Source organism: Callospermophilus lateralis, chromosome 7, assembly GCF_048772815.1.
Source record: "Callospermophilus lateralis isolate mCalLat2 chromosome 7, mCalLat2.hap1, whole genome shotgun sequence".
NCBI classification, from domain to species: domain Eukaryota; kingdom Metazoa; phylum Chordata; class Mammalia; order Rodentia; family Sciuridae; genus Callospermophilus; species Callospermophilus lateralis.
This window is the reverse complement of record NC_135311.1, coordinates 123542223-123556835: the sequence shown is the minus strand read 5'-3', so window position 1 is coordinate 123556835 and position 14613 is coordinate 123542223. Positions and strand designations below refer to the sequence as shown.

The following is a 14613-nucleotide window of genomic DNA, read 5'->3' as shown; positions in this document are numbered from 1 at the left end:
ACGCATGCCAGGCGAGCGCGCTACCGCTTGAGCCACATCCCCAGCCCTCCACGCCTATTTTAAACAGAGCTATGATTTTATTTTGTTTTGTTCAGTACTGGGATTGAACTCAGGATTGCTATGTCCAGCCCTTTTTTAAAATTTTGAGACAGGTTCTCAATTTCGTGACCCTACCTTAAGATAAAAAATGAAAAATAAGGACCCTTCCTAGGGCCCCTTCTTCCTTCTAAAATAATCTCCCAGTTTCACTCATATTTATGAGACTAATGCTTTTGTTTATTTAAGATGGTATTAACAAATACCACAAATAAATAATGCCGAAAGTGAAAAAGAATATCTGTTGGTAACCTGAATGATCTCTAAGGACACAGAGCAGTATCTAAATCACACTTTGAAAGCCGCTGCTACAGAGGTCGGGGGCTATGGCTCACTAGTAGAGCACTTACCTGGCTTGCATGAGGCTCTAGGTTTGAATTCCCAGCCCCACAAACTAAATAGATAAATAAGTAAATTGGTATAAACAAGCTGACGAGTAGGATCTTTAGTTTGATTTCCTTCATATTATTTTGCATATGTACTTCTAATCCCTTGTAAACAAAGCTATTAAGTTAGGTTAAGATGGGCTGGGGATGTGGCTCAAGTGGTAGCCAGCGCGCTTGCCTGGCATGCGTGCGGGGCCCCGGGTTCGATTCTCAGCACCACGTACAAAGATGTGTCCTCCGATAACTAAAAAATAAATATTAAAAAAAATAAAAAAAAAAAAGTTAGGTTAAGAAATTAGATCCTATAGTTCTAAATAATGTATAAGCAATTTTCTTCCTGAAAACGTTTATCTTACCATAAAGCATGAAAATGTTAAAAGATTTCAGAAAAAAAATTGTTTTCATTATTTTGAGGTACTTAAAACAATCAGAAAATTAGGCATAAACAAAATTCTTTTGTTCATTTTTGCAGGTGTCCCATGGAATTTTACTTTCAATGTAAAGTTTTATCCACCTGATCCAGCACAGTTAACAGAGGACATAACAAGGTAAATAATTAATTTATAGTTAAATTTGTAACAGTAATTGTCATAATCATTAACTCTGGAAATATTCCTACTCAGAATTGAAGAAAAGTGATAAGATGTTAAATGAGTAGCCTAAGATAGAAAGTTTCTGGCCACTTTAAGGCAGATTTGCAAATAAGGGAGCTAAAAAGCTTCAAGTTTCTGATCTGCTTTGGAAGAAACTAACAGAGGAACTAGTAGCCTTGCTTGTTATGATATTATGCCAAGCAGTGGGCAGGGCTCCTCTAAGTCACGTTACATGAATGGACTGGTGAGTGGCTTCGCTGGGTCTTTTTCTTTTTTTTTAAATTGCTTTTATTTTTTAAATACATGACAGTGGAATGCATCACAATTCTTATTACGCATATAGAACACAATTTGTCTTATCTCTGTTTGTATATAAAGTATGTTCATACCAATTCATGTCTTCCGCTGGGTCTTTTTTGTTTTCCTTCCCCTTCATACTTATCTCCCACTGTGTTCCTTCCTATAGGGATCAAAAAGAAACTAAAATCTCAGGGTTATTGTAGATTCTTTCTATCTCCCATTTAGACTATGTGATTAGGCCCATGATCCTCAGGAACTGAATTCTTCTTTGGGCCTACTTAATTTATAAAATAATCTTATATTCTTTGAAAACAACCTAATGATTTCTTTTAAGAAAATGACTTTTGTCAAGCACAATGGCATATGCCTGTAATTCCAGCCTCTCGGGAGGCTGAAGTAGGAGGATCACAAGTTTAAGGCTGGTCTCAAACTTGCGATCTTCCTACCTCAGCCTCCTGAGTTGCTAGGATTACAGGCATATGCCACCATGCCAGCAAGTTTATATCATTTTTTAAGATGACTTTGTTGTCCATTCATCTTTAGTACATTCTTTTTGTCTTTTTTTAAGTTGTAGACAAACACATGCCTTTTATTTTATTTATTTATTTTATGTGGTCCTGAGGATCAACATACTCATCATACATGCTAGGCACATGCTTTACCACTGAGCAACAACCTCAGCAACCTCGGCCCCTTTAGTACATTCTTTTTTTTTTTTTTTTAATATTTTTTAGTTGTCAGTGAACCTTTATTTTACTTATTTATATGAGGTGCTGAGAATTGAACCCAGTGCCTCACACATGCTAGGCAAGTGCTCTACCACTGAGCCACCACCCCAGACCCTTTTAGTATATTCTTAAAGCTGAGATGCCATCTCTCTCCCCGATAAAACTGTTTCTTTTTCACAGGTAATGTTTGTCTCTTAGAGTTGCTACTTAATCATCTTTCTTCATCCAGTCTTATTCTGTAAAGCAGAATATATCCCGAAAAACCTTTGCTAATTTCCTGCACTTTAAAGGAGTTTAAGATTCTTGTGACTTAATCAGTGTTTCTGTGACTTAAAAAAAAAAAATGTCAGGCATGGTCGTGCACCACACCAGTAATTCTAACTATATAATAGGCTAAGGCAGGAGGATTGTAAATTCAAGGGCAGCCTGGACTACATGGTGATACTCCATTTCAGAAAAATAAACAATCCCCCATAAATGTAGCAACTAATTGTAGATAGCAAAAATTATTGTTGATACATATATTATTCAATATTATGGTTTAAAAAAAAGGATATGTTCTAATTAATGTAGGAGTTGTCAATTTCATCATACCTTCTTGTTCTATAGAACTGTCTGAATTGGTTAACTCAATTAACATGTGGTAAGGAGGTCAGGATCACAGGTAGGACTATTACACTGATAAAAACAAGTGTCTGTATGTGATAGGGCACTCAGTTGTTTAGTTGGACTGGCTGTTTAGCTGCAGTTTGAATTACCAACAATTTAGCACACAGGGGGAATTGGTCTTATAAGGTGACTGATAGAATGTAGAAGGCTGCATGCCATGTAGCCTATCTGGGAGGGAAAACACATCAGAATGTTCATATCCTAGCAAAAATTGGTCAATATTGTGATCTTTGTTCTTGAAGGACATTATATACACATTTGTCAAAGGAAAGTGATAGAAAAGAAAGGACCTGGTTTTGGACCAAACATTTTATTACTAACATTGAGCTAGCTAAACCTCTGAAGCTGCCTCTCTATCTATATCTGGAAGTCATACTCACCTCACAAATTCTTTGAAGATTAAATAGTTTATGTATATGGTACTTCATATCCTACACTACCTAGATTGCCCACTACTTAGATGGAACAATTATTAATATGATCTCATATTTACTTAATCTCTTCTCTCTAATTTTTCTTCTCTCCCTCTCCCTATTATCCTTTTTGTCCCTCTATATTTTGTTATGACTGACATATTAACATTTTTCTCTTTTGGCTATAGATATTATTTATGTCTTCAGCTTCGACAGGACATTGTTGCAGGACGTCTGCCCTGTTCCTTTGCAACCTTAGCATTATTGGGTTCTTACACCATCCAGTCTGAGCTGGGAGACTACGATCCAGAACTCCATGGTGTGGATTATGTTAGTGATTTTCATCTGGCCCCAAATCAGACCAAGGAACTTGAAGAGAAGGTCATGGAACTGCATAAATCATACAGGTGAGTGGGTCTCCAGAGTTTATTCTGTCTGTTTGATAATAAGTTTAAACCCTTGACCTGGTATTGAATCAGTGTTTGCCTAAAAGGGAGCATGCTGCCACAGAAAGAGTTGGTGAAGAGCTAATTTCCCTCTACTGTTTGACTTTGAGCAAGTCCCTTTAAGTCCTCTGAACCTCAGTTTTCTTACTATAGTAATGGGCATTGTATTGCAGAATGAAAACTAAATGAGGTAACATAGGTAAAGCACTTAGCACAGAGCTAGATGTGTAGTAGGTACTCAATAAATGGTAGCTATTAGTCTTACAAGTGTTTTTTCTTTTTCCTTCAGATTTTAACTTATCATGCTGTAGTAGCTCCTTAGAGCAAGAGTTTTAAACTTGGAATGTATGTATGTGGATAGATTGTGGAGGGCCCATGAAACTCCTGCAGTTATCTTTAAAAGTCTTCGTTGAATTCACCAACTATTCTACTATTTATTTTTTCATGAAAATAATGTGTAACATTGGGAAGTACTGTAGCATAGTGCTCAAAAGCAAGGCCATATAGTTCATCTGAGCTAGGTTGAAATTATTTGCCTAGTGAGTATCAGGCCCTCGGTTCAATCCCTGGTATCATTAAAAAAAAATTGCAAAAAAGTGCTATTGTGAGTTTTAATATACCATAAAAGAAGAATTTTAAATTCTCAATCCTTCATTATCATTTTTCACAAAGGTTATTAATGGTAAAAGTAATGGACTTACTATTCTTTAGACATTTAATAAAAATTTTGTAATATAATTTGTAATAGTTAATACTGATAGATATAAGCACATAAAGAATAGTATTTCAGAGTCCTTAATAATTAAGAGAGTAAAGAGTTATTAATGCCAAAAAAGTTTGAGAACCACTGAGTTGGACTGTAGAGCACATAGTTAAAATCACTAGCTCTGGAGTGAGCCTGTTTTACTTTGGATTCGGATTCCATTCCTTATCAGCTTTATGACTCTTGGTAAGTTACTTAAGCCTTCTAAGCTTCAGTTTTCTCATCTGAAACCAGGATGATAATAGAAATTTTATAATTGTTTAAATCAGAAAAGTCATGAGAAGTACTCAGCACAGTGATTAGTAGACCTCTCATGTCATATATTTGCTAGGATAATAAAAATAATAATCCTTATCCCCATTTTACAAGCAATGTGCATCTGGGTTTGGAGAACCACTCACAGAACTTAATAGAATTTTAAACTCAAATAGATGGAACAGTCTCACTGGACAGGTGGATATGATCAGTTGATGTTCAGTTAGGTATATGACAAAAAGTCCTGGAATTTACTTGCTCCTTTTTGGAAATTTTTGTAGCCCTCACAAGCAGAAACACAAATGAGAAATTTAATTATGTCCAGCAACATGGTGCTTTAACCACTCCAAAGAAACTTCTGCTGAGACATAAGCACTTTACTGTGTATTGAAGCAATTACCAGCCTGCTCCTCAGACAAGGAGAAGAAGGCCTTGTAAGTGGAACCTGTAGTAGTGGCCCTTTGCCCAGACAGGGATTTTAAAGCTATAATTAACTCTTTAAATTAACACTAGCAAATCAAGCTTTAAAATTAATTGTCTTCCACTTCATTGTCCCCACTTAATTATTTGAAATCATAATACTTAATTAGGAGATGCAACAAACATTATCAAAAGACTGTCACTTAACATCAGAACTTACTGCATGACTCTCCTGACCCCACTTGCTTGAAATAAATAAATACAGGGAAACTGTGCTGAAACTTCTCTTTGTAATGAGCAAGAGCTAATCTTTTTTAAAGTGCCAGAGCACCCTGGGTAGGTACTTTAAGCTGAAGTACTCATAAGTAATAACTTGTTAGGTGGTACTGAATAACTCTGGACAATACTTTTTTTAAAGTGGGGTGGAAGGGGGTAATGGTACTGGGATCGAACGTGGGCACTTGTGCACTCTACCACTCAGCTATACCTGTTGCCATTTTTATTTTTAATTTTCAGAAAGGGTTTTGCTAAGTTGCCCAGGCTGGCCTGGAATTTGTGATCCTCCTGTCTCAGCCTTCTGAGTAGCTGGGATAGGCATGTACCACTGAACTCAGCTGGACAGTACTCAATCTGTTCCCAGCTTGTTATGATTTTCAAAGGTCTTAGGGAATCCATGTGTGAAGCAGGCCAGAATGGGGAATTCTGTCCAGACAGAATTAGGGGTGCATCTATAAGGGGAAGGGGTTACTGACAGCAATGAGAGTTGATAAAAGGAAATACAAATTATGAAAAGAGAGAAATTAAACTGAACCCTGGGGTATTGTGAATATAGGGAAGGTTTTTGTCATGATTGCTTCATTTAATGTTTAAAATTGATCTTCAACTTTAACTGATCCAAATTATTTCTCTCAATTTAATTTTATAATCCATGTAGAGATGGGATACTATACTATTAGAAAATTAAGGTTGCAAAATTTAATAATAAATAAATAGATTACAAAGCAGTTTCACAGCCATTATCTTATTTAATTCTAATAGTCACATTTATTTATCTAGCAAAATTAATGTGATTCTTACCTTATAGAGGAGATTGAGGGAGACAATGGCTCACCACCCATAAGTTCAGGAACCAGGATTCTAGCCCAAGTAGTGTGACTTGAGTCGTGACTTAAGCCTGCTGCTTCAAACCAAGTGTTTCAGCCTATTCATGATCATGCAATCCTTCAGGGTCTGTTTTCTTTATCAGCAAAATGAAAATGTTGAACTCATTACCTTCAAGTTCCTTTCCAGCTTCAAACTCCTAAAATTCACCCCATTAGTATTAATAACAACAGTAAAATATAAAACAACTGGGAGTAACCTTAACTAGAAAAGTGTATCACTTATATGGAAAAGTAATTTACAATTACAAAACTTTCCTGAGATATTTTGAATTACTTGAATATATAGACTTTTATATGGGTTAATTTTCCCATTTTTCTTCCTTTTTTTTTTTTTTCTTTTTAATCTTCAACTTTAGGTCTATTAGTAAACAGAATTAGGTAAGATGCTTTAGAGCTTGTAGAAAAAAGTTTATTTAGGGAGGCTGAGTTAGAACAAGTTTGCATCCTTCTCTCCTGTGTGTTTTCTTTTTTGGTTGTTGTTGTTCCAAGGAATCCTTTGTTCTTTTTAATGAGGGTAAAGACAGATGGGTTTGGAAGAGACTTTTCCTTGTTAAATGAAGAGACCCCTGCTGCTCTCTATAGCTTGAGGCAGTCTTATGGGAAACTGGCATTTTCTTTTCTTTTTTTTTTTTTTTGAGATGTGACTTCATTATTGTTACTAAGAAGTTACTCTTGATTGGTCTGAATTGTGCAGGGTTGGGAATGATATCTTTGTCTTCAAATATCATTGAGCACTTTCCAAAAGCAAAGAAACTTCTAGAGAAGGAAAGACAGACACAGTGAATGTTTAGACAGTGAGACTGATTGTTTTCAAACAAATCTAATTCATTATTTGCCTGGTAATGAAGACATCTTAATAACAGAAAACAGTCCCATTATCTGTGTGCTTCTATTAACCAATTTATTTTGTTTAGATCAGTGGGCAGAACACCATCTGTTACCAGAAATTTTCTTTTCATCAAACCTGGCCCCATTAAGAGTCCCAGTTAAGTAACATCAGCTGCCCTCTTGTTTAATTTCCATAATAACTCAATTCAGGGGTATAGAGGGAAAAAAAGGCAGCTAAGAGGATCTTGTAAATTGTCCCATGCCCCTTGAGGATTTAATTTGGTCATCTCCTTGGCAAGAAAATTAGTGGAAGGAATTTATGTATGGGATAGAAAAAGGATGAAGAGAGGGAGGACGGAGCTAATGATGGATGAGGTCATTTGAAGGAAATTGTAGGGAGTTTTAAATTTTTTTTCCAGTAGTTTCTTAGTGTCTTTTTGTTTTCTCAAGATATCGTTTTCTTTATGATAACATTTCTATTCTATAATAATTCACTTATGGACTATAAAATTTATTTTGTATACATATTGGTCGACATGTGTATGATTGTGTTTATATGAAGTGTCATGAAGATACAACTGTGATTACTGTAAATGTGGATACTATGACACTGAATTTTTATTTTTATTTTATCAAAGGTCCATGACTCCAGCTCAGGCTGACTTGGAATTTCTTGAGAATGCCAAAAAGTTGTCTATGTATGGTGTCGATCTGCATAAAGCAAAGGTAATGTATTTCTGGCCTTTATTAATATGCACTAGATGATGGAGGTTTGCTATGTGTAAATTGCACTTGTGTCACGTGCTACTTTTCACCAGCATTTATCTGGGCTATTTTAAAACATTCAAAATAAATAGTAATTTTTTTTGAGTTGTTGATAAACCTTTATTTTATTTATTTATATGCAGTGCTGAGAATTTAACCCAGTGCCTCACACATGCCTGGCAAGTGCGCTACCGCTCAGCCCCAGCCCCAGCCCCAAATAGTAATTCTTTTTGAATTTTAAGTATATCAGTTGAATTGCCACTTGGCAATCCACTGTCAGAATAAAGTTTTACAACTAAGCCTCTGTAAAAAATAAAAAAATACAACCTAGAGAAAAAGAAATTATATTTTCCTAAAATGAATTTACATTTGAAAATCATAGTGGCAGCAAGGTTTTTCTCACAGCCAACATCACCTAAATCACTTGAGGTGTCTACTAATATACAGATTCCAGAGCTCCTCCCAGATTTACTGACTTATTTCAGAGGACAGGCTCTAGAACCTCAAGATTTAATGAGCATTCCAAATGAATCTAATGCAAACTTGAACCTGAGAACCACTGGCCTAGGGTAATGGTTCTCAAAGTGTGGTCCCTGAGTCAGCAGCATTTAGCATCGCAGACGCATTTTTCAGGTTCCATCCCAGAAGCTGAGGTGGAGATTCTAATGTACACTGAATGCACTACAGTGGTTCGTTGAGAACCCCTAGGTTAGGGCATTGGAAACTTAAGCTTTAATCCTACTTCTGCCTAATACAGCCTAACAGAGGGATTACTTAAGGCAATTGCTTGGCTTCCCTCATCTTCAAATGGCTGGAGAGGTTGAGTATATCACGAGGGAGAGAGCTCAAAGGGATGCTCAGATGCTCCTTTGGAGGAACTTAAATAGTGTGCATGATCAGGAGACTCTAAACCATGTCTAATGAAAAACAAAGGAACAAGGATATTAATCCTACAAAAGAGAAAGTTCTGGGGAGACATAATATCTACCTTCCTGTTAATTTAAAGGAGTGGTGTGTAAAATAGATTTAACTATGGCTTTAAGATATAAGCCTAGAGATAGTAAAATGTAAACTATAGGGAAATATGTTGTCAGCTCAGTTTGACAAATTATCTAGCAGAGCTTTTCAAAGATGAGATGGGGGCTGGGGATGTGGCTCAAGTGGTAGCGCGCTCTCCTGGCATGCGTGCGGCCCGGGTTCGATTCTCAGCACCACGTACAAAGATGTTGTGTCCGCCTATAACTAAAAAATAAATATTAAAAAGTTTCTCTCTCTCTCTCTCTCTCTCTCTCTCTCTCTCTCTCTCTCTCCTCTCTCACTCTCTCTTTTAAAAAAAAAAAAAGATGAGATGAATTGGGCTACCTCAAAGAGTGATGAGCTCCCTGTCACTGAAGTTATTCCAGGATAGGCCAAATAATCACTTGGTAGGAATTAAGAAAAGAGACAGACATCTGGTCTGTGATTTGACTAGACTAATCTTTCATGATTTTCTCAACCTGAATATCTGATAGTTTCTTAAGTTCAATTACTTCTAATTTCAAATTCAGATGTTGTCCTGGGTTTTTGGGGGCTGGGTACTATAACTTCTGTGAATTTCTAAAATAGATGATAGAGATATCAGTATTTCAAATAAGGTATATTTCCAGAACTTCTCATTTCTTGCAAAAGGTTTATGTCAGTCAGCAAGGTGTGAAGAAGTCAGGCAGCAAATTCCTTTTCCAAATGTTGTAAAGCAAATTGTTTCTGTAAAGTGTGTCATTAAAAGAGAGAGAGGGCTGGGGCTGGGGCTCAGCGGTAGCGCACATGCCTGGCATGTGTGAGGCACTGGGTTTGATTCTCAGCACTGCATATACATAAATAAAATAAAAGTCTATCAACAACTAAAAAAATATTTTTTAAAAAAAAGAGATAGAGAGAGAGAGAAAGATAGTTGTACCTCCAGGCTTTAAAAACTTTAGAGGGCATCTTGAGGTAAATTTTCAGTCACATAGTCATTGAATTAAAACTATATTCAATTTCTACATCTCTGTTATGCTTGTACATAACACATGTAGGCACTAACATTTTTCTCTATACTCATTGTAGGAAAAAGAGGAGTCAAAAAGCTTTAACTCTGGCCAGGCGCAGTGGCTCACGCCTGTAATCCCAGCGGCTTGAGAGGCCGAGGCAGGAGCATCACGAGTTCGAAAGCCAGCCTCAGCAAAAGTGAGGCGCTAAGCAACTCAGTGAGACCCTGTCTCCAAATAAAATACAAAAATAGGGCTGGGAATGTGGCTCAGTGATTGAGTGCCCCTGAGTTCAATGCCCGGTACCCCTACCCGCACCCTTCAAAAGAATTTAACCCTGGGTTTTGATTATTTAGCTAAATATAGCCATCTGTAGAAATTAACTCAGATGAAATTCATTTTCCTTGAATTACATTGATTATTAATATTTAAAAATTTTTCTTTAATAAAGAGACATGAAAACATGACTTCATTTTGCCTTAATGTTCTTTCTAGCCTTAGGGATAACATTTATAATTTAATATACTTAACATCAGTTATTTTAAGAAGCTGAGATTTTCGTATGTTGAGTTTATACAGGAATAGAGTCAAATCTTAACTTGATTTTCTGGAGGGATTACCACTGTATCATTTCAAAAGAGAATTAGAATTGTGCAAACATGTCGTTAAAAGAGAGAGAGAGAGTTATATCCCCAGGTGGTACACGTAGCCCTAAACTCTGGCCTCTGGGAACTCTTATCTGTCAATGTGGATTATGATTGTCAGGTTACACTTTATTTTCCATGATTTGTTTCATAACTGTTTCTGGTTGCTGATATCTTCAGATTATCTGATAATAGTTAATGATGTGTTGAACACTTTGCTTGAGACTGAATGCTGACACTTTTCTTTTTCAGGACTTGGAGGGAGTGGATATCATCCTAGGTGTCTGCTCTAGTGGCCTTTTGGTTTACAAAGATAAGTTGAGAATTAACCGTTTTCCTTGGCCCAAAGTACTGAAGATTTCTTATAAACGCAGCAGCTTTTTCATCAAGATCCGGCCTGGAGAGGTACAGAATTCATGTTTTTTCTTCCTAAACCAAACATCTCCTCATTGCCATTTTCCATGTTATGCCATCTGAGTAGTCTCTGTCTAACTAACTAGTCGGGGGCCAATATTTCTGTTTTCTTAAATTGTTAAGTCCTGTAATCTTCTCTTCTTATTACTGGTTTTCCAGACATTCCTATTCCTGTAAGTAAATATTCCATTGCCAAAAGTAAAACCTGGATTGGTAAACTTGTTTCTTGTTTACTCCAGGTAAGAACTTCATGGGAAACTATTTATAAATTCTGTAGCTTGAGATTCTAAAATTACTTTGTGGAGTTAAATGTTTTATATCCTACCTTCTACAATTACAATTTATTTGTGTATATATACGTATGTTACTATATGTTCCAGGGTCAAGTTCTAGATTATATTTATTTACTACTAGGGATTGAACCCAGGGCCTGATGCATAAGTCCTAGATTTTTAATAGAGTTGTATGTTCAGCTTAATACTGGATCAACTTAGTTAATAATAGGTAGCCAAAATTCAGGATGTACTGATTGGTGCAGGCCAATTTTAAATTGTAAAAGAGCTATCATGGTGCAATAGCAAATTGTTTAAGTAGGAATTAAATTTTTTTTAAAAAAGTTCTAGTTCCTTCTCTTCCATTTGCTTAACCAAACACCCTGGATAAATCTAAAGCTCTTTCCTTATCATCCAAGAAGGATAATACTTCCTCAGTCCCAGTTTATTTGAACATCAAATGAGATAACAACAGTGAAAACTCAACACAGAAAAGGACCAGCCTGACATAAGGTCGCTTTTTGTATGTTTATATATCACCATCTGCTGGCGAAAAATGGCTCACTCTTTGAGCCTGGAAATTGTAGACAAGCAGCCTTAAAAATCTTGGGTAGAGATTATCATTTATTATAATTATTTATCTGTGTTATAATTATTATAATTATTTATCTGTGCCTAACACAAAGCAGCCAGTGTCTTCCCTTGAAGTTTCAAATCCAAGAGTCAGTCAACCAACAAATATTTATTGAGGCTTTCTTTGCAATTTAATGGTAAATAAGACAACATTCTTGTATCTTAATGTGGGAAAACAAAACTAAATACACACACATATTAATAAATATGATAATAGGAAGGCCTCAGTCTCTGTCAACTATGTGCTAAAAATGCAGAATTCCTATTTAAGAAAGCAATCAGGAAAAACGGGATTCTGGAAGTGAAATATAATTATTGTTGACTTAGAAGTGACATTCTGGTTTTGCCATTTAATAACTATGAGACTGAGCAAATTACTTCTCTGAACTCAGTTTCTTCAGTGTAAAAATTGATCCTGTCTAATCATAGTGTTATTGGCAGTGATAGGCACTGAAAACAAATTTCACTTTCCTTTTCTGTCTAATAAAGTATGCTTAAGGGAGAAACAGAGAAGTAAGAGACCAATAACATGTTTCTTATAGCCCTGGTAGGATATGGTTTGCTTCAGTTAGAGGTCAGAAAAAAGGAAAAAGAATAAACATTTAATAATTAGAGAATCTGGAGAATAAGCTTAAGAGTCCAATTATACAACATAATCATTATAGTTCAGTGTATTATCTTCTTGAAAATTGCTAAGAGATGACTAGCATGCATGAAACCCTGGGTTCAATACCCAGCACAAACAAAAAAATTAAAATATTGTTAATAGATTAGATTTTAAGGGTTCTCATCACAAAAAATTATGTGAGTTAATTCATATGTTGATAGCGTGATTTAGCATGTTCAATATTTGCATACTGAACACAATAAATATATACAATTTTTATTTGCCAATTCTAAAATTTAATTAATTTTTAAAAATTAATCTGATTTGAGCCAAATCTTTAGTTATTATTACTAATTATTATTGTGTAATAATATTGATTGATGGAAGAATTATTTTATATCTCATTCCCTTATCTTTGAATAATCTAACATCCCAAATACAGATAATAACTAAGGAAAAGCAATGTCTAGACAATCAAAATGTGACTTAATTATGTCTCAGAAAAATGCCCTGTGTTTGTGTGTATATGCATGCATGTGTGTTTTCTGAACAAAAATAAAATGCATGAATAATATGCATTTCTTGGCTTCCTTGCTTTGGAAAAGGACATCCTCAGGAGTGACTTTCTTCTGGTGAGTAGGAAAACATTTCAAATGATATTTTATGTCCTTAAATTGATAACATTATTTGTATTTACAATGATCTCGTTGGTGGCACCATATTTCTCTGGTGCTGTATTACTATAGTCAAATGATACTTTATGTTCCATGTTTGTGTTTCTATAGCAAGAACAATACGAAAGTACCATTGGATTCAAACTTCCCAGTTACCGAGCAGCTAAGAAATTATGGAAAGTCTGTGTAGAACATCACACATTTTTCAGGTATTGTTCTCACTTAAGTATTTTTCAAGGATAAATTATGTATGTGTGTTTCTATTTTAAGTCTGCTATTGAAATTCTCTCCTTTATATGACTGGCACTTTTGTTTAGCTTTAGTGAGATCATCTTAAGCAAGACAAAATGAATCCACTTTCCCTGCTCTGGGTTGAAAAGCGTGCCTCAACATTTCCAAAGCACCTTTCTTTGTGTGGTAGGAGGAGGAGGGAAGTGGAGAATAGGATCCTGTGTTCACTGGGTGCTCTATGATTGCCCTAACTGTAGCTAACAGTCCTGGGCTTGGCCTTTGTTACTGCCCAGTCCCTTAACAGATATGTGACCTTATACATATAACTTCCTTTGGGTGGTTCGGTTTCCTGTATCTATAAAATGATGACAATATTACAAAGATATAGTGAAAGTATTGCAGTGAAAACCATAAGGCCCTATCTATAGAGATATTATAAGATGATATTAATGAAGGCAACAACTAAATATCTGATTGCTTTGAGACGTGACATGGAACTGAAATAATGATTGCATGATTTGAAATCTCCTAATAACTATAATTATATCTTAAAATTGAGAAACATTTTTTATTCTTGATCTTATTTTTAATTGTACAGTTTCAGAATGAGATAATTTATATAATATGTGATTGTTATGATTTTTCTCTCAGACTGACATCTACAGACACCATTCCCAAAAGCAAATTTCTTGCCCTGGGATCCAAATTTCGATATAGCGGCCGGACTCAAGCTCAGACCAGGCAAGCTAGTGCTCTGATTGACAGGCCTGCCCCACACTTTGAGCGCACAGCAAGCAAACGGGCATCCCGGAGTCTCGATGGAGGTCTGTATTGAATACTAATGATTTCTTGTGATCCTAGTTCCTTAGAGATAAAGGAAGCACAGTTATCTATAAGAGAACCAAATTATCTCAGATGCGCACAAATTCTTAGTGGTGGAATGGAAGGTATCCTACTAATCGTCTAATTCAGTGGACGAATCTTAAGAAAAGGGGACTGCGGTTCAGAGAGAATAGTGACTAGATCAGGATCTCACTGCTAGGTAGTGATGGATGCGGTACCACTAGAGTGGGTGAAGGCAGGGAGGACTGAGGACCTATTTCAAATTGGGCAGTCCAATCTACATTTAGAAGGTTCCCCTGAAGAGTATCATTGGAGACCTGAATTATGAGAAGTAGCCAGCCCGCCCAAAATCTAGAGGAAGAGCATTCCACAAAAAGGAGAGGTAAGTACAAAGTGCTGCAAGTAGGAATGAGGCTGGTGTGTCTAGATCAGTGATGCCCCCACAGAATTTTTCTTGCTGGTGA

The 14613-nt window shown here is 35.9% G+C and overlaps 1 protein-coding gene across 17 annotated transcripts in view; it reads left to right on the top strand.

The window, feature by feature from the left end:
* Epb41 (erythrocyte membrane protein band 4.1) overlaps positions 1 to 14613 on the top strand; it is a 152633-nt gene that overhangs the window by 79715 nt on the left and 58305 nt on the right. For all 17 annotated transcript variants that reach the window (XM_077109949.1, XM_077109945.1, XM_077109953.1 and 14 more), the window contains exons 6-11: positions 955 to 1030; positions 3374 to 3592; positions 7699 to 7786; positions 10728 to 10880; positions 13187 to 13284; positions 13958 to 14130. In XM_077109949.1, coding sequence (XP_076966064.1) covers positions 955 to 1030; positions 3374 to 3592; positions 7699 to 7786; positions 10728 to 10880; positions 13187 to 13284; positions 13958 to 14130 — 807 coding nt within the window. The remainder of the gene's footprint in view (positions 1 to 954; positions 1031 to 3373; positions 3593 to 7698; positions 7787 to 10727; positions 10881 to 13186; positions 13285 to 13957; positions 14131 to 14613) is intronic.